General features: G+C 42.5%; 1 protein-coding gene across 1 annotated transcript; it reads left to right on the top strand.

Moving 5' to 3' along the window:
* The first annotated feature begins 1,574 nt into the window (after nt 1-1,574).
* On the top strand, nt 1,575-25,478 carry AMIGO2 (adhesion molecule with Ig like domain 2). The gene is made up of 2 exons (XM_056846775.1): nt 1,575-1,590; nt 23,799-25,478. Exon 2 carries the CDS (start codon nt 23,869-23,871, stop codon nt 25,432-25,434), a length of 1,566 nt encoding a protein of 521 aa, XP_056702753.1. The 5' UTR covers nt 1,575-1,590; nt 23,799-23,868; the 3' UTR covers nt 25,435-25,478.
* Nucleotides 25,479-25,703: the final 225 nt, after the last annotated feature.

Here is a 25,703-nt window from a genome sequence, read left to right as displayed (position 1 = left end):
CCCTAGGTGCATAATGGATAAATTGGGGGTTATTATAATTAATAGTAGCACTTTGGACCCAAACTGCATAAATTATAAAATTTGCATACTAAATCAGGAAATAAAGTTTGTAAATGTACAGCACAATTCCATGCATATTTACTGAGAGGTAAGTCCCATTGAGTTCAACAGAACGTGCTTTCGGTCAAACATCCCAATGAAATCTGTGTCATTTGATGAATGTCCCTGATATAAATCCCTCGACAGGGCATAACGGATATTTTAGCTGCAAAATAATTTTTCAGCTCCTAAAAGTTTCCATATACCAAAGCTCCGAATAGACCCTTGCTACCCGATCCAGAGCACGTTCATTCCATAGCTACCCACTAAAGCGTGCATAAGCTTGTCAGTTTGCAGCTCAATGCAATGCACGTTTATGCAGAAGCAAATCTCAGTGGGTTCGGTGGAAGTTACTCCTAAAATCGGCGTGCATAAAATTGCCACCTAAGTGTTGCCATTCCGATAGCCAATGCTGTAGGAGTCCCCGGCTTCCTCGTGAGCACTAGCAGGGGCATTCTGCAGCCAAACCCACAGAGGGGCGCTCCTCCCGCTTTCCTGCTGAGCAGCTTCCCCCTGGTCCCCCTTTCAGGGAAACCACCCGAGTCTCACTCTGCCCTCAGGCCTCTTCTCCCCCTGCACCTGAATGAAAAACCTTTAACGGCATAAGCAATATTACAATTGTTACAGAAGGTACATAAAATATGCGGTCATTCAGATAAAAACATAGGCCCGTAAATCCCCAAAATAGAAGTTACAAACTTTGGGCTTTTTGAACTTTCATCACATCCACGAGAAAATTGGCAACACCTACAGTCACCTCCGGATCGGAATCATTTAATAAAAATTGACGTTTTGCTTGGGTAGATAGGTGATCTTTGGAAAGAAGCCAATTTTTTTAACCGTTTCCCACGGGGCGTTTCCCATAGAGGGCAGACCACCAGAATACGATCCATGGAGTCCAGGGAATAGGTCTCGCAGGGACAAGCCCTCCCCCCCGCACGGGCGCAGCTCCCTACGGTAGAGCCGGGGCGGAGGCGCGACCCTCTTCTCGCAGGGCCAGGCGCGCTGTGGCGGCAGCTGGCGCAGCCTCGCCGTCTGGAGGAGGGAGGGAGGGAGGGAGGGGAGGGGAGGGGAGACCAGAATAAAAACGCCACCGGCCGCCAGCCAGCCAGCCAGCCAGCGCGAACTCTCCCCTGGGCCGATGGAAGCCCGGTCTTCTGGGCGCCTTCCAAGCCCAAAAGCTTCCGACTGAGGCTCGGTCCCCGTCGGCTGCCGCGAGCCAATCCGCCTTCCAGAGGTGGGCGGAGGCGACGGAGCAGATGCCCGGGGAGCGTCGAGAGCGCGCCCACGAAGCTGGTCGGCGGCGGCTGCTGCTGCTGCTGCTCGCAGCCGAGCTCCCGCCGGACTCAAACTTCCAGCGCCGCCAGGGCGAGGGGAGCCTGCCCGGCGGCGGGGCGGCGCAGAGGCGCGAAGTCCGCTCGTCCTCCGGGGCGCCAGTTCTCCGCCCTCTCCTGCCATGAAGCAGCGGCCGCCGCACCTTCCCCGCCAGAGGTGAGCTTTCGAGAAAGAGCCCTCGCTTGCTGGGAAAGGGGGGGGGGGATCGCGCACACGGGGCTTGCCCCTCGCGGGGCAATCGCCCGTTCTGCTTTGCGGCGGGGGTTGCAATCTCGTGAGCCCCCAGTTAGGGGGCTGGGGAGGAGGTGGCGGGGCTCGGCGTCGAGGTGGACCCCCGCGTCCGCGTGGCGGCTCCGCTGGCTGACCCCCTTCCGATGCGAATGGGATTCGAGTCCAGGGGAGGAGAAGCGAGGGGTCCGGAAAGGCTGAGGCTGATTGCAGCCAATCCCGGAGTTGCAGAAGGGGCACGATGTGGAGAGATGTGGCTGTGGCTGCCTGCCCGAGAACCCGGCATCCCCCTGGGACGCAGGACTCCTTGGAGCGTGGGGCGCCGCAAATTAGGAGCCACTTGGTTTTGAAACTTTGATCGCCAGGGCTTTCTGGCAACAGTGACAGCCTATGGCACCACGTGTCTTCTTTTTCTGAGAAGGGATAGTAAGGAAAGTAGAGGTGGAAACGTGAAAGGGCAAAGTGTTAAGGAAAGGAAGCGGAGGAGCAAAAAAACCCAACGGAAATGATTATGCCAGGAAACAGTATGCCCATGGGCTCAGTTCAGACATTGTGCGAAACTATGGCGAAACTACTGCCGTTAGCGTAGAAAAGAGCAAGAGTCCAGTAGCACCTTAAAGACTAACAAAAATATTTTCTGGCAGGGTAGGAGCTTTCGGGAGGCACAGCTCACTTCTTCAGGTATCTGAAAATATATTTTTGTTAGTCTTTAATATTTTTGTTAGTCTTTCAGGTGCTACTGGACTCTTGCTCTTTTCTACTACTGCAGACAGACTAACACGGCGACCCACTGTGTAGTTAGTGTGGTTGTCTGAATGCAGGCCGAGCGCTAGCTGTGGTTAGATCGTGCATATCAAACCGGGATCTGATGGTGGTTCATTAACAGGTTCAAGGCTATTAACCTCCCCCCCCACACACACACCTGAGATTCCTCACTCAGTATGAGTAACAATACTTTGCATCTCCCACCATTTTACAGAGGTCAATTAGTTCCGCTGTACCGCCTGTTGCATCACCTTATCTTGCAGTAGATTTTATATTAATCCTGCTTTGCCTGACTAATAACAGCTCAACCAGAGTGAACTGATTACTCCGGGTGTAAATCTTGCTGTAAACAGACCTTTCTTTATAACATCTCTCCCAGCTTTCTGTTGTGAGTATAAAAGCGTCAGTCTGATGGCTGTACACTTCAGTGCATCTGATGAAGTGATCTCTGACTCAGGAAAGCTTACTTTGGAATAAATTTTGTTGGTCTTTAAGGTCCACTGAACTCCTGTTTTGTTTTATGAACCAGACTAAGTGCTAATTATGGTTCTGCCTGATGCCTTCATGTGGACATCCTGGGTTAACCCTGCCTTGTTCTCTGCTGATGCCCTCCCAGGCAACAGAGAGAAGGAAATGAAACCAGCATTTGTCAAGGCAAGCCAGGATTTGAAGGGTTGTCTTTGAGTTGAATCCTGGTTCGAGAAACTAAAAATACACAAAATAAACTATGGTTTCATGTTCGATCTGAACCGAACCACAATGTGTCAGTGTGATTTTCTTAAGAGAAAGACATAAGCTGCACTAGTGAAGGCAAAAAAAAAAGTGGGCATGAAACTCAGGTGGAAGTAAATCTCAAAAGAAAACAGCATGAATCAGATGGAATTCTAGATACTTGGGAAGTGGTTCATCGCCTACAGAGCTCTACTACAGGAAATGGAATGCCAGAAAAACAGGCAGATGCAGTAAGAATGTGACTCCCTGGAGAGATAGTAAAATACTATTTGGAAACTGAGATGAAGTTTAGATAGTTGTAGCTTGCACAGAGGACGTAGTAGAATGATACCACTGGCCTAGGGCAAAACAGAATAAAGGCAAAATTGGGCCATGTTGTATGTAGCTGTGTTCCTTTTATGTAGAATATGTGCATTGTCTTTAGGGGGGAAATCGGGGTTTATAAATAGAAAAAAAACAGTATCACAATTAAAAAGGTGCGGATATTTCTATGCATACCTCCTGAGCACTCTCTTTGCAAAAAAATCATAATGATTCTGAAAGATAATATAATAAATACAGAGCTCCGTGAAGTCTCTGAAACAGGCAACTGATATTTCTACTTGGGCGGGTAGTGTGTATGATAACACAAATGGGAATAAAAATGCTCCTGTACTTAATGCAAACTTTAATTTTTTTTTCAGTTCATGGGATTAATCAATTAATGGTCCAGTCTGTCCGCTCCCATATGCTAAATTTTGCAGCCTAGAGCTGTAATCACAGATTAAAATTTGTCCCTTAGTTAATTGGTAGAGCTGATACTGAAGGGCATGCCTTCTAGGTTTATCCACTTTCTCTTCCTTGTGCCACATTTAATGGACAAGAACCATAATGCTGGCTTTTCTTCCAGTTAGCAGAGAAGCCTTTTTCTCACTAAAAAGCAGCTGAAACAGACAGTGTTCAGTGACAATACATTGCTTGTACTGAGGATTCCTCACAGCATTTTGATAAGTATTCTATATTCCTCATCCCAGAATGATGGAGAAGACAAAAAAGATGCCATTTCCTTCTAAGAAAGAGTGGCAGCTGTTTATTAAATTGTAAGTTATCTGACACTTGAGTAACTGCACCCTTCTTCAAAGACTTTAATGATATGCAGAGATCTTTAAATGCAACAGTTTAATTGTCTAAAAAATTAGATGACTGATCAATGAATACATTTGTAATTGGTTGACTAAGCCAACAGTCGATAGATATTCCGATTCCAGGGCTAGGGAAAATATATATATTTCAGATTTGCACACATCCACATCAATTTTCTATGTGACTGGGCAACCAGACACCTGGGATTTTTCCATCCCAGATCATCATCTCAAAATTCAGTCTCTACATCAAGTGTAAATGGATTTTGACAGCTTGAGAATTACCAAGGTTATTTTTTCTTTATTAACATGCACAGCTTCTAGCGACACAGTTCTTCTCCTGTACTTATATGAAGAAACTGGGATTTGTTACACCTGTGCTTCACAGCTGAACATATTTACTGGTATAGAGCTGTGTTTGTCAGTTGCCTATGCAAACAAATCTGCAGGCACCTCTACTGATAAGGGCTGTACAATGCATACATGAAGGCATCTTACATTAAGTGAGACCATCAGCGGACTGAGTGGCATTAGCTCTCTATTTCAGGTAAAGGTCTTTCTTAATATGGGCTACTGGAGATCTTTCAGTTTGAGGGACAGAGTACTGGAACTTCTGCATATAAAACACCGAGGACTCGAGAAGCAAGCCATATCCCTACCTAAAGATTCAGTTCACCGTTCAGTTGCTCAAAGAGGCATTTGGTGTCACATTTTGTGACATTACTCAGTGTCAGTAGCGGTACAGTCCAAGTTTCCAGTGCATGCAGATGCCTACTTCCATGTATTTGTAGGGATTTCTAGGATCTAGGGTTGTTTTTTAAATACCTTTGAAACAGTTCTCAGGGACTGGGCAGCTGTACATTGCATAAATTTTGAAACCTTTCTTGTGGCATCTAAATAATCTCGTAATTCTTCCTCTCCCAAAACAGATATACTGATGCTTATCTGCCCTTAGTTCCTCTACAACCAGCATTGCACTCTTTGCAAAATACCTGAAATAGAGCAAAAACAAAAGTTCAGAATAAAACAGGATGTTGAAAAATGTTCATGTAAAATTATATGCATGCAAAATAAATTATTCTGAGCATAGAATACACATTTTGTACTGCTGAGATTCCTAAGAAAAGGTCACAATTCAGTAGTGGTTAGGGTGTCTGGCTAGAATCTGAGAGACCCAGGTTCGAATCCTCACTCTGTAGGACTGTGGAGTGGCAACATGAACAGTTCCCCAGATAAATGTCAACAATGACACATCTACCTGTGAAGATGTTGGTTTACAGGCAGACAAAAAAGAAGTGCAGAAAGACATGGGCTGTACTTGGCCAGCCACCCTGGGACTAAGCTAAGACCCAGCTGTGCCGGTAGTGCCACAAGGTCTTACCGAAGGTCTGGGAGGCAGTGATGGGCATAAGCCATGGCCAGTGCCTTCTTCCATGCTGCTTGCCACAGCACTGCTGCCAACACCTCATGGGCTCACCTTGACTTGCTTGGGTGGAAAACTGTCCTTGTGTGCTACTCTGATCTAAAACTTGGTAATAAGAATTATCGATATAGTTCTGTTCACTGATAAATCCATGAGACTATCCTTGACAAAAATATAATTGTTGCTTAATTTCCATCTGCCAGTGCAACAGATTTGCCAGTGTAATAGCTTTACAATAGTATACAGATACTATCAGTGCCAGGGGCAAAAATATGCAGCATTTGTGGTGTGGCAGGGAAAGATAGCTCTTAGTCAAAATCATATGCTTAACAAGAGTCCAGTATTAGTGATGCAAAAGAGGTGATGCAGCTCAAAATGGGGAGCCCCAGATAACTGTCCCCTCCTCCCAACCTACCCCCACAGCCACAATGGGAAGAAAGAGTACCAATCAATCCCGGTCCAGCAGTAGTGATATATCAACTAGACCAGGGAACTAGGGAAGAGTGCTCTATTAGGGGCTCTGATAGGACGGCCCTTTGCGCACACATAAAAGAAATTAGGTAAATTAACAAATACAAGAAGGGCAGATCACTGATACTTGGGTTTTCTTCCCAAAATGCTTACAGAATCCTGTCTCTGGATTCTGGGAATAGACATTCACCAAGAATCCACACACCACTGGGGCTGCAATGATGAGGCATGCCACATAGGTAAGCCAGGAAGGGAAGATCATGCCTCAAAACTATATGTCTATGCATCCTTCATCCAACCACCCTAAGCACCCCAATAAGAGATGCCTGTGCAGAGTATCACATACCTCTGGCTGTGGAGTGTCTTTTTCCTATACCCACTCCTATAATTATTCTTGTTTAACAGTCTTCCTTTATTCAACTAGCAGGGGGAAATGTGCACAGGGTGACTTGCAGTTAGGGCATTTTTGTCCATTAACTTGCAAATGCAAGTGAACTCTCACCAATGTGAAGACAATGTGGAGCATAGCCATCTTTGTGGGAAAATCCAACACTGTGCATGCCCTATTGCCACTGTAGGCCAACACCCACTATGAATATGGTTTAATGGGAACCATCGGGCAAAGGAATAGGGTGGAACTGGATGGGATAAAGGGGGCAGAGCAATACAAAAGTCCAGTGGAGGGTAAGCAAGAACATAAATGAGGCCATTGATCTTGCACCACTGTGATTGGCTGCAGCAGTACACTGCCTAAGATACACATGTCTTTCCCCAGCCCTTCTCCTGGGAGACTGTTGCCTTCTGTGGATTCATACAATGGTACCTATGGATTCAACATAGATACTTCTTCTCAGCCTCACTACACTATGGATCTGTTTGACTGTTGGGACTAAACTGGCCTTTTCACTCTGACTGATTCCCTAGCAAAAGGTTGTTCTGCTGATGTCTGTTTCTGAGCTAGCCTGGCATGGGTTGCTGACCACCTGTCTCCTGGAAGAGGTGTAGTGAGCTTTGCTGCAGTATGCTTGTAGGTTGTGTTTGGCATAAGGGATAGCATGCTTTTGTCATTGTTGCTGGTAGAATATAAATTTTCATCAGATTCAATTTGTGGTTCATTCACAGCCATCTTAGTTGGGCCTCCAACTCATTTAGGGCTCAGTTAGATCTGATAGTGAGAGATCCATGGACCAGATCCCACCCCCTTTTAAAGCTAGTAGAGTAAATGTGGAGAATTCAGGAAGGAAACATTGATTGGAGCTACCATACTTGAGAAGGGGATATTAACTTAATATATTTAATGACATTCTGCGATATAAGCATACATTTGTCACATGGTCCTTATGGTGAAGTGTATGTGCGTATACGTAAATAATATAATTACATTCTTATTTAGTCCAAAGGGTTCCCCTCTATCTAATGTAATTAATCAAAGAGATTCAAGTTATAACTGTAAATTACCAAATTGCTTCATTGTATTTTAGTGATTTCTTTTCTCCATAAATAAATACCATCTCCCCATGATTCTGTTCCCTATAATGTTGAGCTAGTATTGCTTCCCAGGTACTTTGTGATTTTTATTTCTAGCTTTACCAGCATGAATTTACATTTACAAATAATTACCTCTAGCGCGTTGCCACTGTTGCAGTTTGTGGACGGATGCAAAAATGTATTTCCTTCCCTCCTACTGATAACAAATTCTGTTGATTTGTGGAGATTGTGAACAATATCTGTATCCACACAACTGTATGAAGTTTGAGCTGAATGAATTAACAGAAATGGTAATTTGAAGGATATGCAGGTATTGGAGCACCCCAGTCCTTTGTCTCTTACCTACAGCCTGCCAGTTCTGTCTAATAATATCAGTCATATTGTTCCAAAACGTACACTATTTCTGATGTTCTGGTCGGCTGCTTATGTTCTTAATGTTTTTAGGTGATTTGACCTGATCCTGCAGTAACTCATCCCTGGACTTAGTTCTGTGATCTGATGATGGTCTGACATTCCATGGATACCCTTCGTCATGAAATGAAAAAACACAGGGAGGTGAGAAGGTCCCCAGCTCAAGAACCCAGTGAGTTTAGAAGGCAGGATATACAGATTTTAAATAAAAATGTTACATGAACCCCATCATTACAATTTCATATATAATGTTAAAACTAAACCAAAGGTAAATTTCTCCTCATATAGAGTAGCTATAACTCTTGCAGGGCAGTATTGCATTTTGTAGATATTGAAAGCAGATTCTTCTTGCCTGACATAATTTTATTCAAAATTAGAATTAGTGACTTCAGTATTCATAATAAAACTGAAGTGGGGACTACAGTGTTGATCCAAACCGATAAGTCCTGTGTTTGTATAATTTCGGAACACCATTTATCTATATCTCTGTAGTATCTAAAAACACATTCAGTACAAATGAGCCACCCGTAGCTGTTCCTTTTACATGATAATAAAGTTCAGCCTGAAATAGTTTTTTTCAAGAATAATATCTACTACATCTCATAAAAATGTGTAGGCGTATGTTGCTCATTGCATCGCTCCAATGCGTATGGCATATTAGCAACATCAAGTGTATGGAACTTTATGCTAGTCCTAATTTTTTCTTCCTCCTCCTACCTTATTTAAGAAATCTTTGCTAAGTTGACTGTATGAAGAATATTTTGAGTAAAATTTTTGATACACGAATCCAGCCATTTTAGAGCTTCCAGAACCAGATCCAAGTTAATTGAGTATATTTAGATGGAATATTAGGTTTATGTGTTTTGAGTAGTATATAAATAGAAATACTGGGGAAATAATTGTGTAAAAATCCAAATCTATCTTTAATATATCTAAATAATAACATTTCCCTAAATGATAAATATCCTTAATAGCAGTGGATCATAAGCAATGGCTTTATTGTATGTAAGGTTGCCAATATACTCATAGGAAACCACAGTCATATGTAAGTTGTATCCTCTTTTTGTGTTCTGATTTGTGTACAAAAATCATGTAGTCCAGCAATGATGGCTGCCACTACGCTAGTCCTTACCTTAGTGTAACTAGTTGATACCCTCTGCTTTCTCAGCAGCAACACCAAAAGCAATAAAAGCAATAGAAAAGACAGCTGACATAGCAACGATGATAGCCACTCCCAGAGTCCCTACCATCAATCACATTGTCCTTCCCAGTGATGTCTACATATTAGCCACATGTAAATATGCATAGAATTACAGCTGAGAATGCCAAGATGACATCATTCTTCTTCCCCAACACAAAAGGCACAACCACACTGCCAGGAAATGCTCATTGTGCCCCCTGAAACTCAATTAAATCCATTGCTTAGTGGCTAGGAACAGCTGTAAATTCCAAGGCTCTCGTTGAACAATGGTCTGTTCTTCTGTATCTTCTGACATTCTGTCCAGGGATGATCCCCCCCCCACACACACACACACAGATGATTCCTCGCTCACCGGGGGAGAGGGGGGAGGTAACTGGCGAAGAAAAGGATAGGCCGACGGAGCTGTGGCAAGCCCCATGTCAGGAGGACCCAGCGGCAATGAACGGATGCCAAGGCGAATGACACCTGCAGCAGCTGAGACCTAGGAGAAGCGAGGCAGCACAGGGTGGAACCCCAGCTGAAGCATAGGGTGGGGCCACAAGCAGGTGAGACACCAAAGGGAGGCGGAGCCAAGCACTAAACACAGGGGAAAGAGCATGATGGGTGAGGAGTGCTGGGAGAGCTAGGACCCAGGAACGGTGGGATCAATGAGGGGAAAAGTATAAGAGGGGAGATGGCCAGGGAGGAAGCAGACTCACTGGTTCAAGCAGCGCAAAAACTGAGTAGCCAGGGGTAGCCATGGCACCCAGTTGGGGGTTTGGCACCATTCTGAGGGCCAAAGGAAGGGCAGCTGAAGCCAGGGCAGAGGAACTGGGGCAACATCAGGGCACCCTACACATTACAAATGCAGAGAGCAGCAGAATACCTTTTTGCCAGAGAAACAGCCGGAGCCACAAAAGAAATAAAATTCTATTGCAGTCACAACAGCCAGCCAATTTCATACCCTGTGGTCTATTGAGACATGAAAAACTTGAGGATGGCAATGTGGAATGAGCAATAGATGCTTACATATTCTGTGTATGACCTCTTAGATTGCCAGGAGGGGTGGAGGAGCAGTTAATAAGGCACAGTCTCTCCTTTCCTAATGAACCCTCATAACTGTTGGTGTTCCTAGAGTTTTCGCCTCCAATCTGAATATGTTTAATCATTCAAAATGGTGTGGGGCGGCTCACCACCACCCTTTAAAGAGCTTCCCCCCATTGCCCCTATGCTTTGGTAGAAAAAGGGGGGAAGGAAGGGGGTCTGGGCCACATGGCCCCCCCAGCAAAATCACTGTTGATTGTTTGCTGTCGCTCAGGAGTGACAGGAAAAATGGGGAGGAGTGGCGATTGACAGCAACAGTAAGTGGTGCAGGAACAGTGATGTGTGGACGCCATTCCTGCCTGCTCCCACACTGCTGGCTGTGGTTGCTGTGGCAGGGGCATGTTTTCATTTCTCTAACTGGAAGTAGCTCTGATGTTTTATATATTTGTTCAAATGTTTATACCTTACCTTTCTCAAAAAACAGTTTCTGAGTGGTGAACAGTCATCACCTTGTTTTCTAATAGCGAAGTTGGCCCAATCTTTGGGCACTTAAATCCAGTGACCGAGCAAGACAGATCTTTCTACAAACCTGAAAAAGGCCCCAGGTTTGCAAAAGTGTGAAAGCTTAAAAAAAAAAGTTTTTTTAATTAAAAAAAACCCTGAAATTGATCTTAGAATCATAGAGTTGGAAGGGACCACCAGGGTCATCTAGTCCAACCCCCTGCACAATGCAGGAAATTAACAACTACCTCCCCCCACATCCCCAGTGACCCCAACCCTCCCCCCACCATGCAGGATCCCACAATCAAAGCACTCCCGACAGATGGCCATCTAGCCTCTTCTTAAAGACCTCCAAATACGGGGACTCCACCACCCTCCGAGGCAGTGCATTCGACTGTCGAACAGCCCTCACCGTCAGAAAATTCTTCCTAATGTTTAGGTGGAATTGCTTTTCTATTAGTTTAAATCCATTACTCCATGTCCTAGTCTCTAGAGCAACAGAGAACAAGATAGGTCCCTCATCAACATGACATCCCTTCAAATATTTAAACATGGCTATCATGTCTCCCCTCAACCTTCTCTTCTCCAAACTAAACAAACCTAACTCCCTAAGTCTCTCTTCATAGGGCATGGATTCCAGACCTTTGACCATTCTGGTCGCCCTCCTCTGGACACGCTCCAACTTGTCAACATCCTTCTTAAATTGTGGAGCCTAAAACTGGACACAGTATTCCAAGTGAGGTCTGACCAATGCAGAATACAGTGGTAGTATTACTTCCCTTGATCTAGACACAATACTCCTATTGATGCAGCCCAGAATTGCATTGGCCTTCTTAGCCACCATATTACGCTGTTGACTCATGTTTACTTTGTGGTCCACTAAGTCTCTCAGGGCCCTGACCTGGATGGCCCAGGGTAGCCTGATCTCGTCAGATCTCAGAAGCTAAGCAAGGTCAGCCCTGGTTAGTATTTGGATGGGAGACCACCAAGGAATACCAGGGTTGCTGTGCAGAGGAAGGCACTGGCAAATCACCTCTGTTAGTCTCTTGCCATAAAACCCCAAAAGGGGTCGCCATAAATCGGCTGCGACTTGATGGCACTTTACACACACACACACACAAGACTCCCAGATCTTTTTCACATGTACTGTTGTCAAGCCAACTATCTCCCATCCTGTACCTATGCCTTATGTTGTTTCTGCCTAGGTGAAGTACTTTACACTTCTCCCTATTGAAATCTATTTTATTGCTTATGGCACAGCTCTCCAGTATCGAGGTCATTCTGAACTCTGACCCTACTATCCGGAGTACTAACTACCCCTCCTAACTTGGTGTCATCTGCAAATTTGATTAGCATGCTCTCTATTCCATCATCCAAGTCATTGATAAAAATATTAAATAGTACCGGTCCCAGGACAGACCCCTGTGGTACCCCACTGGTCACTCCTCTCCAGGATGAAGTTGTGCCATTAATGAGCACCCTTTGGGTTCGATTGGTCAGCCAATTACCAATCCACCTAACAGTAGCAGTGTCTAGCCCACATTTTACTAGCTTTGTTTCAAGAAGATAATGGGGGACTTTATCAAAGGCTTTACTGAAATCAAGGTACACTACATCTACAGCATTCCCTTAATCTACCATACTTGTCACTCTTTCAGAAAATGATATGAGATTAGTTTGGCATGACCTGTTTTTGAGAAACTCATGTTGACTGTCAGTAATCACTGCATTTCTTTCGAAGTGCTTACAGACCGTCTGTTTAATAATCTGCTCTAGAATTTTACCTGGTATTGATGTCAGGCTGACTGGGCAATAATTATTTGGAATTTCTTTTTTCCCCTTTTTAAAGATGGGGACCACATTTGCCCTCCTCCAGTCTGCTGGAACTTCTCCTGTTCTCCATGAATGCTCAAAGATCAAAGGAGCTCCTGTAGCTTTAAGCCATGATTGGACTGTGGCCAGATTTTTATTTCTAGTTTCTCATGTTCTATGCCCTTCTATTGTGCACAGCAATGCCTAGAGCAATTTGACATCTTATCTTTCAGAGTAGTGGCAGGGAAATATTTGTTTTGTACAAACAAAATGTTATTGCTTCACAAAATATAGCAGTGACACTGATAATCTTTAAAAGTAGCATGGTAGATGATAGCAGGCAAACCGTGCTTCGTCCACTAGTGACATGCAAGTTTGATGTATTGAAGACAAACCATGGAGGACATGGAAACTACATTAAATGTTTTGCCTTTGATAGTAGATGTTGTCACATGACTTTCTTGCATTGATATCTAATCTTGAGTTCACTGCACACCTATGGATGGATTGCCATGGACATAAGTGAAATGTGGAATATGCCCTTAAATATTTAACTCAAACCTCATGGTAGGAAGAATTTTTCCCATTTGATTCCTGTTTTTAATTCAGATCCAGCTTTCTTTACTACCTGCTATTTATCATGCGTGTGAATTACTTTTTAAATAATTATATAAATATAGTACTTAAAAACACCCAGTTTTAAAAGAAAAGAAAAATGTAAACATGAGTAAAACTTATTCGAAATTCTTCCTTTCAGTAAGTAATAAATTACTTTAAATACAAGGCATATAATACTAATATTATACATGTATACATGCAAAAAGCACCGTTTTATATACTGACTATTCCAATAAATGACTTCCTGTCCACTACAAATTTCTGAGTTCCATTTAATCTAATCAAATGACTATGAGAAATTGCTGTAATTTTACTTATTATCATAGTGTTCTGAAGCATCTGAGCCCAGTGTCTAAGCACGGATCTGGTTCCTGGTGTTCTTATTTTTTTGCAAAAAGATTTGTTGCTGCTATTAATATATTAACCGGAAAAAACCTGTTTTTCCTTAGCCAGCCTCTATATTTTACCAAGCTAGATCTAGTATTAGCATGAACATATTCTCTAATCGCTCTTACCTTGCATTCTCTCAAAAAATGCCTAATTACTATGCATTTCCATCAACTATGCATGAAATCATCATGGATTGATTGACATCTCTAGCTCCCGCTTCTTTTTATTCTGTACAAGTTTCAATCTTACCAAACTGTGTAACCATTTTATATTTATGAATTACTTTATTTATTAAAGACAAGACATGGCGGAATAGGCCACAGCTGTGGGATTGTTTCCCATTCCTAGCTGCTGGCCTCTCAGGTTTAGGCCCAGGCATCTGGGCTATTCGGAGCGCTGGAAAAGGCATTTAAAATGTGCAGAGGCCATTAAAAAAAATTTTTTTTTACTTTTGTGTGGCCTGTAAGTCCCACATGAATGTCAATAAAATTAACCTCAAGGATATGTGGCATAGGACTGGCAGCCTTGTCTTGTTATGGGAGTCTTCATGTAAATGTCTCGTGCAGTCTGTGATCACCAAAGGTTCCACTGGCTTGCAGAAACCACACAGCTACAGGGGAGTGAAAAGGATAACATTGTAGCCTGGTAACCTTTTGTGCTTTTTCATGTAATAAAAAATAACGATCTCTTCCCATCTGAATATTAAGCCAAGCAGCTAGTGTTTTCTGGTTTGGAACATCCCTGTTGAATAGAATAGAAGAATGTCCATATTGAAAAACATACTTCAGCTCAAGAATCTGTAAAAAAAAAAAAAAAAAGATGCGCTTTGCTTTCCATGATGCTTTTCAATGTCTACTAATCTTCCCTGTTCCCTTCTTCAAACCACAGATTCTTTCTGATAAATCAGCTGCTTTATCATTCTCTGACATAAATGCGGAATGGTTTCCGTAATCTTTTTCCCCTCATAGCCTTGCTCGAGGATTGTGTCTTTCTCTAATGGAACCATGGAGAAATAAGTCTGAGTGTGATTAGTGTGTTCAAAATATCGTCGTGGGATTTTGTTTGTCTCCTAAACCCTCTGGTTGTAGAGAAGATTACCTTGCAAATGTATCATCCTGAAAGAAAAAAAATAAGCAAATCTGTTGCTGTAAATTGAATATTGTTTTCTCCCTGGTGGCATCCCAACTTTCCATTTTATATTTACTTTTTCATTATTGTGAGTACTTCTCTGAACATACAGTGATTGACAGCAGCTCTCCAAGGTCTCAGGCAGTGGTCTTTCCACCCTCACTATCTGAGATCCTTTACCAGGAGCTGTCAAACATTCCAACCAAGGTTTTATAAATACAGAAAATGTGCTCTATTGAACTTATTTGTTGCCCTTCCTTATACTTGTTCAGGAACTACATTTGTGATGGTTTAAGATGAAATAAATCGTTCAGACTCTGTATATCCCCATAGGACTTTCAAAGTTAAAGCCGTTCAAAGGAGGAAAACTATCCAGTTTTAAACAGTATAAATAATGCAGGGAAATGTGTTGGATAATGCTATGTGATACACACCAATTGCCCAACTGAAGTATAGAAATCAAATAAATATCCTAGTGATAATAATGATCATTTCTTATGCAAATACAATTTTTGAATAAGCAAATTCCTGTTATTGTTCCAATGTGGCCCCCCAAAGGAAGTTTAAAAATATAAGGACTGAGAACAAAATAGGTGATGAATATGTGAGGGGGTTCCTTCTTACATAGGTCAGAGAAACCTGAAGGATTTTAGCTTCCATTTCAGCACAAGTTGTAGAAGAGTTGGTGCTCTGTTTGAGTGTAACACAATCTATATTTTTTAAAAGATTCCTGAACTAGCTTTCAAATAATAATTAAGAACAATGGCAACTTTGTAATAATTTCCAAGAAGCCCGGTCCCCCCCCCACACACACACACACACCTTGCACTATTAATGACAGTTTATTCTCAAAATATGGCCCATTCCTTATGGCTAATATTCCCTGTCTTCTGGTCCATATTTTCTGTTCCCAATGTCTACTAATCTTCCCTGTTCCATTCTTCAAACCACAGATTCTTTCTGAACTAGCTAAAGGAGCATCAAGTTTGATAGATATGGAAAAGGATGATCAACAACCATTAATGTTTCATCACTCTCTGCTTGCTGCCCATCACTGAAGCCTCAGGTAGAGCATAGAAAGCAATGGGTATCTTTATATACATTGTCCTGACCTGGGCTTTTTTTAGCATATGATGGAGTGTGTGTGTGTGTGTGTGTGTGTGTGTGTTTTGGAAGCTGAATAAATCTATGAAACTTGCTTTATTTGCTTAATTTATTCTGATAGCAGAATTTGGGTTTCTATGATTCTGCATTTGCATTACTTTGGTGGAGATTATGGAATTTACAGGCAGAGTTTAGGAAGACCTATTTTTGGTTGGATTAATAAGGATCTTCAACTTTTCCACATAGGGAAGGTGCTCCAACTTCTAATCATCTTGGTTGTCCTCTTCTGTACCTTTTCCAGTTCAACAATGTCCCTTTTGGCAAACAGCAACTAGAACTGCAAACAGTATTCCAAATGAGGCTGCACCATAGATCTATACAGGGGCTTTACAATAGTGGCCATTTTATTTTCAGTCCCTTTCCTAATAATCCCCTGCATAGGGTTTGCCTTTTTCACTGCTGTGGCACACTGCATTGATACTTTTATTATGCTGAGCTCTTTAGAGGAAGGTAGGATAAAAATACACAGATGGGACCATAGAGTTGAAAAGAAAAAATAAGCGTTCCTGTCCAAATCTCTTCAACAGAGAAGGACTGACCAATATCAACCTTATCCAAAACAGTGATACAAACAGAAAACAATTGCAGTACTGAAAAAGTGCATCTATTTACTTTATTTATACCCTGCCTTTCTCCCGAATGGGGACCCAAAGTGGCTTACCTTGTTCCCTCCTCTGTTTTATCCTCATAACAACCCTGTGAGGTAGGTTAGGCTAAGAATGTGTGACTGGCCCAAAAATCATCCAGCAAGCTTCCATGGCACAGTGGGGATTTGAAACTGGGCTTTCCAGATCCTCTTCTGACACTTTAGCCACTATACCATACTACATAGTTTCTGGTGTATGTTTTAGGTCAGGGGTCAGCAAACTCATTAGTCAAAAGAGTATCAACAGTACAACAATTGAGATTTCTTTTGAGAGCCAAATTTCTTAAACTTAAACTATATAGGTAGGTACACTGTTTATTAACTTAATAAACTTTAATTAAAGTTTTAAGTCTTAATTAAACTATAGGTATACTGAATAAAACTTGATATCATACTTAATAGTGATCTTATTTATTGATAAAAATTAAATTGTAAGTCCCTGCCATTCCCCCCTCCCCTTCTGGAGTCCTCGTCTGGAGGCCTGGTCTACCGCCATAAAAGCCTATTGGTAGACCTGGCCTCTGGCTGAGTCCCATTGGGAGGCCAGGTCTACCCATTGGCTTTCTTGGCAGTAGGCCTGGCCTCCAGAGGCCCATAGAAGCCAATTGTTAGACCTGGCCTCTGAAGGGGGACTTTTTCCCCTCCTCGGAGTCCAGGTCTACCTCCAAGAAAGCCAGTGGGTAGAAATGGCTTCCCAATGGGACTCAGCCGGAGGCCAGGTCTACCAAAGGAAGCCCGCCCCGCCCAACAGCTGATAGGCGGGCGGGGGGGCAGGAACCGCCGAGCCGCCCGCACAGCAATTGCGTGGCTAAAGGGGAGGGGAGGCTTTAGCCTCCCAACCATTGAGGGCAAGGGAAAGGGGGACCTGGCCATTCTCCACAGCAGGGGGGGGAGAGTCAGCGCGCCCGCTCACCTGCTCTCTCGCGCTTGCTCGCTCTCTCAGGCGCGCCAGCTCCGCAGCCCGGCTGCCGGCGGGAGCAGGCACGAGAGCAGGGGCTCCGAACCAAGTTCGGAGAGCCGCACTCAACGGGCCAAAGAGCCGCATGCGGCTCGGGAGCCGCAGTTTGCAGACCTCTGTTTTAGGTAATTAAAGCCACAATATTATAACCATTGCATAATTTTTCTGGGTCCAGTACAAACTGTCCCCACCCACACTATATAAAGTTTCTTAAATCATGAAATAAAAGCTTCAGTTTCTATTTCTGAAATAACAGTAATACACCATATTATAGTAATGAGCTCCTACATAAATTGGTCTTGCACAGGCACCCACCAAACGATCAAAAGTGGGGTGAGTTTACTTCTCTGTGTCAGTATGAACTCACCTCATGATTTCCCTGTCTTTGTTCATAGATAAGGAAAATGAAAAAAATAAGGCAATGTGTGCTTACATCAAAGAAGTAATTGTCTTTCCTTCTCCACAAAACACAAACATACTATGAAACAACTGCAATAACTCCTTCAGGCTCAGTAAGGGATTTTTCCTACACAGCATCCAATTAAGTTACTTTATGTTCCTTCTCTCTCCCCCCCCCCCCCCGTCAGCTCCTTTCATAATGATGCTGAGAGTCTGGCTGCTTACTACTGTCTGCTTCTCCATAGCAGCCTTCTAAAATAATCAGTTTCTAGGCTTATCAGCGGATTTCAAGCCAGGTTGTTTCTGGAGGATTCATGAGGAAAATCCGTCTCTTTCAGACCAGGCTGAAATTGCCACAGGTTTGAGCTTTTACCTCCCTTTTATATGGCAAACCATGTATAGTGTGAGGATGAGATACCCCCTTCAAGTCTTTGTGAGTCTCCTGCTTGCCATACCATACTAGGAGGAAATGATATTTCACTATGGCCTGACAGGAAAGGTAGGCCATCTATAAACAAAAAATATTGCAGACCAGAAATGTTGGGGAAGGCCAAACATTCCTGGGGAAGACAAAAAACAAAACCCACATCACTCCTTTTAATATATGGTAAATTAAAAACCAAAATATTATTTCAATTTAAATCTAACTAGAAATGCAAGCTAAATATCATCTGGTTTTTATAAGCAAATCTTTTTTAAAAGGTTTCAAATAAACCATGGTCTGTGTTGAGCTTATATATGTATTTCTCTCTGTGTGTGTTTACCTTCCTTAGTGCTTCATGTAATATAGCAGCCATTGTTAGAGAGAAATTGAGGCTTGTTTATTAAATCTATTTTTAACATTTTTGTTTGGTTGGAAGCCTCTCTGAGCCCGACCTTCGGGTTGGGGAGAACGGGTAGAAATGTAACAAAATTAAATTGTATCACCTGCCATGTTCATCTCAAAACCGTCATAATAAGAGGATTGCTTTTTGTCCCATCATTCTCATCTTTATTAAAGAGCTGGAAAATCTCTTATTACACATGTGAGTCATCAAGTCCCCCAGCAAAGCAACAGCAACAAGTCATAATATTCCTGATTATGGTACAATAAAATTTAAAAATGAATAATTGATGGGGGGAACCCAGCAGCAGACTTTCATGATCATTGTGTATAAAAGCAGGAGCATCTCATTTTCCCCTTCCCCACTATTTCCTCTGTTACTTCCATGGATCCCACCATAGCGTCTTTCCTTTTCCTACTTCTCTCCTTCCCACCCATCAGTCAATCCACCTTTATCTGCCCCCTGTCTTTAGCTTGCCCTACTTTCCTCTCACTGCCATCCTGTACCTAGGAAAACTATGACCTAGTTGTGGAATGCTGGATGCCAGACTGAGCCTAGTTGCATGGTGGAGAATCCACAAGAACTTGTGAGGGGTACCTCATTCCCCCCCTCCCCACACTATTACCACTTTTCCTCTTCCTGGAAACCCCCATACGCTGTCTTTCTCTGTTTCCTTTTCTTCTTATCACCTACCCACCGACCTACCTTTTATCAACCCCCCCCATCTTCAGCTATATCTATTATTTACACCCGCCTTTGGCTACAGTAGGGACCCAAAGCAGCCTACATCATTATCCTGTCTATTTTATCCTCACAACAATCCTGTGAGGTAAGTTAGGCTGAGAATGTATAACAGGACCAAGATAATCCTGTGAACTTTCACTGCAGAATGGTGATTCAAATCTGAGTCTCCCAGATTCTAGTCTGAAACTCTAACATCTGCACATTAGTGACTTTCATGGGGGTGGCTGCTGAACAGTAGCAAGCAATCAGTCCTGAGTGATTCATATAAGTTGCATGTGAGCAAGTTGCCCAGTGGGTAGTACTCTCTAAACAGCCCTGGACAGCCCCCCCCCTACTTTTTCTGGCAGAAACCAAAGCTTGAAGGCTAGCAATAGTAGTTGTGGTTGCCCAACAATGCCCACAGAGGGCATTTGTTTCTTAAAGCTACAGGTACAGCGTCTGTTATTTGGGAGGTATTTAACCTTTCAAGTTTTCATTGCAGGTTTTTGTTTTGTTTTGCAAATCTGGGGTGTTTTCCAGTTTGTAGAAAGATCCGTCTTGTTTGTTCACGGCTTCAATCTCTTGATTAGAACTAGCAGCTCACATTCTTAGAAGCTACAGTATTAACATGAGCATATTATAAACATTTCATAATGAACTAAATTTGTATCAAATAGTAAGCTTTGGGATAGGGTAATCTAGATTGAATTGGACCTGGGAGAATCGGATTCAAGACATCACAAGAGCAAATCTCTTGGTCTAATCCTTACATTTCTAGAGATAGAAAGTGCCCCTGTTGCTCAACAGATACTTCAAAGAACATGTGGACCAGGTTTTCATGCTGAATTGCATAGAGGGTCTGCTCATGTGATTTCCTCTCCTAATAGCAGGCAGAAGTGCAACAACAGAATATGATTTCTCCATATGATTTGGACAGCATTTGATTGGACAGCTTAACGAATTCTGCCACACAAAGTAATGTATCAATTAGTGCTCAATTTCTCATCTGTAGTATGGAAGTGGTGAAAAGTATGTTGTAGGTTAAGCACACTGGAAACACAACAAATAATTGAAGTTCCTTGCCATTTGAAAGAAGCACAGGCTCCTGATTCATCTGGGGCTCCAGTTTGCAAGTCTGGGGAGAACAGGAGAGCCGGCAAGGCTGTGTTTTCTGTGGTCGACAACGAGGCTACTCCAATAGCCAGGGAGGCCTTTGTGGGTTCCCCAAGCACCTCTGGCCTGGCCAGTCAGGTGTGGGTCCTGGGCCAGCAGACCTCAGCGAAGGAGTTTTCCCTCAGGTTCGCCAACCCTATATATCTTCAGGCAGCCGCACCATGGAGGGCATTCTTCCTCGTGACTTCCTCCCATTATTGCAATTTTACAGTTCTTTGGTTTGTTCACTTAATCTTTTCTTTGTCACAACTTGTTGGCATTGTCAGCATGGGATCAGTTCCATTTTGGGGGAAACTCATTCTGTGTGCCTGTTTCCCATGTCTTTGGGAATCCCCATAAGGGATTTTTGGGGTGAGGACTTGCAGAGGGCATGTCTATCTTGGGGGCTGTAACCAATAACATTGTGGCCATTTTACCCCAGAAAGGTGGTGTTGTCATTTATTCTTGATTTTTTGTCTCGTTGTTCTCCTGTCTCCCCTTAGATGCTGGTTCCGCAACTGTTTCGATGCATACTAGAAATGTTTCATATTGAACATATTGGAATGACAGTTCAAGGTCCAGGATAAAATTTATGATAAAATAATTTTATTTGTATAAGTAAAAGGACTTGTTCTGTATTGTCTCTACAACAGTGCAGAATATTACTTAATCAGGAAGTATCTTATGCTCAGTTTGAATAACTTTACAAGTTGCTAGGCAATAGAAGAATCAAACCACTCTGTTGTTTATTATGTAGTACAATGTGGCATTCAACATTACAGACATATTTAGCAGGGAGCCAAAGACTAATAAGTTGATGAAGCTTATTTTCGTTAAAAATCTGTGATCTGGAGTATCCTGATAAATATACACTTTCAGGTACTTTGTTTTCTGAAGGCCAAACTAAACATAATAGAGGAGCCACATATTATTCATTTACTTGTCCACCAATTCACATGTAAAATTGGGGATGGAGGACTCTACATTTTTTTTTAAAGATAGAGCTTGAGGATGAGAGGAACTATGTCCTACAGTTGCATACACATGAATTCTCTGTTGTGGCTCCCACTTTGTGAAATGGCCTGCCTGATGAGGTGAGGAACCCTCCCCCTTTCTGTCATTCTGCAAATCATGTAAAACAGAATTGCTCAGGAAGGCGTTTTTATAAAGGGAGTAAGGCTGTAGTATAATAGAATGGAGGGTGCTTTTATAAAGGATGCATGACTATAGTCTATTCCAGTGTTTATTGTATGCATTGTTTTGCTCTTATTGCATTACTTTTAATTTTATCACATTCTTTTTTGCATGGTTTTTTAGCACACGATCTCTGATACTTTTGTTGCATGTTGTGACAGACAGCTGAACATTGATGTGTTGTCCTGATCAGGGAACTTTGAGTGACAGAAGGTTTGAAAAGGAAAAAAAAAACCTAGAGAATTCTACAGTCGAGAGTTGAGAGTTAGAAACTGACAGTTGGAAGTGGACAGTGAGAAGCTGATGGTTAGAGACTTGCAGCCAGAGTGAGAGGAACACAATTGTGTAGGATCAAGAAGGATCCTGTGTGAGGGAAGTGAATTGAGTGTCTTTCCCTAAAGAAAATCGTTCCAAAGTAAAGGAGATGGTCCCTAACCAGTTTTAAGACGGAAAACTGGGAAATTGTGTGTTTTGTTCCTGACTCCACCAATTTTAGAAATATTGTTTCAAAGAAACTGATATTAGTTCAACTAAGCAGTGACTGCTAAGTGTCCAAATCTCTCAAAAGTAGCAAACACATATTTGTGAAACCTATCAGCTACATTCTGATTACAAAATGCCTATTGTATATAATCATCTTTACGTTTCCTCATTCCTTTGGTTGAGCTACCTGCCAAGTTTTTTTTGGAAACCTTCCTGACAACCTCAAAACAGTTTTGAGTTCTTATTGCACTCAGTCTCTCTTGTGCCATATTCTAATTTAAACAAAGGGTTTTTGGCAGATTCCTCATTGTCCTAAGTGTGGGTGAGAAAAACAACAAAAGCCAAGTCATAAGCCTCTGGAGTGAATGAGGTGGTGAGGAAATAATAAACTGTTTTCCCCAGTTTTTCTTATCATGTTAACTTTCAGTAGTTGACTGTGGTATCATTTTTCACTTAAACAATTGCAGCTCAGCAGTCTACATGTGGTCTATCAAAGTACTTTAAGTGCACAAGACTAGGAGGGTGCTGCTGATGACTGTTAAGATGATGCCCCATACTTTCTTGGTTGCACTACCATTACAAGACCTCTAATGTTGCTTACTTTTCTGCCTCACCTCCAGCCAAAAATAAGACACCAAGAGCTGCTGTGTGAAGGAAAGCCTCTTTTTGCTCCTGTAAACCAATGTGTGCATGCATGAACAGACACTGCTTTATAGGTGCCAAAAAGAGAAGGAGACGAGAGCTGGAATAGGGAAGCCCATTAGCTGGCAGTATGGAGCTGGTGCTCAGCCTGGCTGAGAGTGAGATGAACTGTTTCTCTGCTAGTAGCAACAGAAGCAGTCATAAACATCATCTCTTCTTCAGGTGGTTCCCACATAACCCTGCAATCAGCCATCCAAGCCCATCCTGCTGACCAGCCAGTTCTACTTCAGTTCTTTAACTATATCAGACCTTGACATGGAACTTGCACGAACTTTCTAAATATTCGAAAAACATAAATTTCATGAGCCTATTCACAATAAATAAATTGTATGTGCCCCTTCTCCACCTTTACACCAACACAGTCCTCTCTTTCCACCCCCAAATCTGTTTTACCCACATTATTTTGCATCCTGGTATACCAGTGCCTCTTCTAAGTTGGTGATGGGCTGCTTATGTTTGCACTGGTTGTGGAAATGGGAAATTTAATTTAATGGGGAGATAACACTATATTAATGGATGGGACCTCTTCAGTTTCGTTTCCATCTAATAGTTGACAAATAATGGCACAGCACCAGTGAAAGGACATTGTGTAGATTGTCTCCAGGGCCAAGTCACTGAAATGGTTTCCTTGTTCACAGCAGACAGGCAATCACCCTGTGTAAGAAGGCAATTCAGATGTTGTGCAGCTGCATAGACATCTCTTCCCCCAACCCCATGGAAGTGCTTTCTAGTGAGAACCATGCTTTTGTAAGTCATTGTGTGACCCTTATATGGTAATATTTTTATTTTTCCCCTTTCTTTTAACAGTCATTGGTGCAAAGATAACTACATGTATACAGTGTGGCAAGGAGCTCTGGAAGACGGCTAACACACAGTCATGTCTTCAGTGTGGCATACAATTTCAGCTCTAGGTAGAGTTCTTAAGGTGAACTGCAAGAAACTGGTATGCCTCTTGGTCTTCACCATAACTGTACGTCACAGTGCCTCTGGAATGTGCCCTACACCTTGCATCTGTGCTAGTGACATTGTGAGCTGCGCTGGCAAGAATCTTTCAAGGGTACCGTCAACACTGTTCAGGCATATAAAAAGGCTGGATCTCAGTCACAACCGAATTGGGGGTTTGGATCATGACTGGATGCCCGTACTACTAGAGAAACTGAACACCCTTATCGTCAGTCATAATAGTATTAGCAGTATATCCCCTGGAAGCTTTTCTGTAACTCCAAATGTCAAGAACTTAGACTTGTCCTCAAACAATCTGAGATCACTGGGGAGCCCTGTCTTTCAGGAACTGAGGATGCTGGAAGTTCTCCTGCTTTACAATAACTATATTGCACAAGTTGATTCTGCAGCCTTTGGAGGAATATACAAATTGCAAAAGCTGTATTTGAGTTACAATTTGCTCAAAAAGTTCCCAATAGAATTGTACGTTGGGAAATACAAACTCTCAGAACTTGAACTGTTAGACATTTCTTATAATCGTATCAAGACAATACCCATTCACTACATAAATTTAGTGCCAGCCAGACTTCTTAGTGGAATTTTTCTTCATGGGAATCCATTTTACTGTGACTGTACTCTTTACTCATTGCTAAGCTTTTGGTATCTTAGACACTTCAGTTCCATGGAGGATTTCAAGACTGAGTACACTTGCGTGTTGCAGTCGGATACCAGAGGCTCTAATACTCTGCCTTTATTGCACGACAACTATTTGAATTGCTCTGAAAGTATTATTAATGGCTCTTTCCATGCATTTGGGTTTATTCATGAAGCCCAAGTAGGCGAGAGGCTGATTGTACACTGTGACACTAAAATCAATGATGCAGGGACATACTTCATTTGGATCAGCCCAGACAATCAGTTTCTGGAGCCAGACAAGACAACCGAACATTTCAGAGTGTTTCGCAATGGGAGTTTGGAAATAGACGAGGCCCAGTACGAAGATGCTGGACTTTATTCCTGCATTGCAATAAACAAGAGAAGATTATTGAATGAAACTATCGAGGTGAGGATAAATGTCAGCAATTTCACAGTGGACCGGTCTCACTCTCATGAAACTTTCAATACTGCTTTCACCACCCTTGCTGCATGTGTCGCCAGTATTATCTTGGTACTTCTGTACCTCTACCTGACTCCATGCCCTTGTCGGTGTAAGGCAAAGAGAAAGAAAAGGAAGTTGACCGAAAGTAATGCTCACCCATCCATACTGACCTCCAATCCTTCACATGAACTTCCAGCGGATGAAAAGAAAGCCAGCAGCGGTAAAAGGGTGGTGTTCCTTGAACCTGTGAAAGAGCCGAAGCCAGGACAGAATGGGAAAGTAAGGATGTTCCCCAATGATAATGTCATTGCAGAAAGTATCTTAAAACCCCCTCGAACAAAGTCGGACTCCGATTCTATGAACTCTGTGTTCTCAGACACACCATTCATGCCATCTTCTTAGTATTCTGCCTGTGTTCATTTTGTACAGTTACCTTCCTCAGTAGTTCCCCTGCCTTTAGCCAGCATTTTTTTAAAAAGAGACTTTTTAAAAAAGTGTGAGAAATCATTGGAATAGTTGTATGGTTCATTCTGTGATGGGCAAGAGAGGGAGGGCAAACATGCCATTATTATATAAGCTGTAACTAAAACTGGGGAGGAGTGCTCTGCTACATGTTTTCCTAGCTCTCTATTAGAAAGAGTCCAATTATGGTATATGCTGCTGTTCTTTTA

This window comes from Euleptes europaea, chromosome 3 (genome assembly GCF_029931775.1).
Source record: "Euleptes europaea isolate rEulEur1 chromosome 3, rEulEur1.hap1, whole genome shotgun sequence".
In the NCBI taxonomy this organism is placed as follows: Eukaryota; Metazoa; Chordata; class Lepidosauria; order Squamata; family Sphaerodactylidae; genus Euleptes; species Euleptes europaea.
The sequence above is the reverse complement of the archived record's forward strand: the minus strand, read 5'-3'. Positions and strand labels throughout refer to the sequence as shown.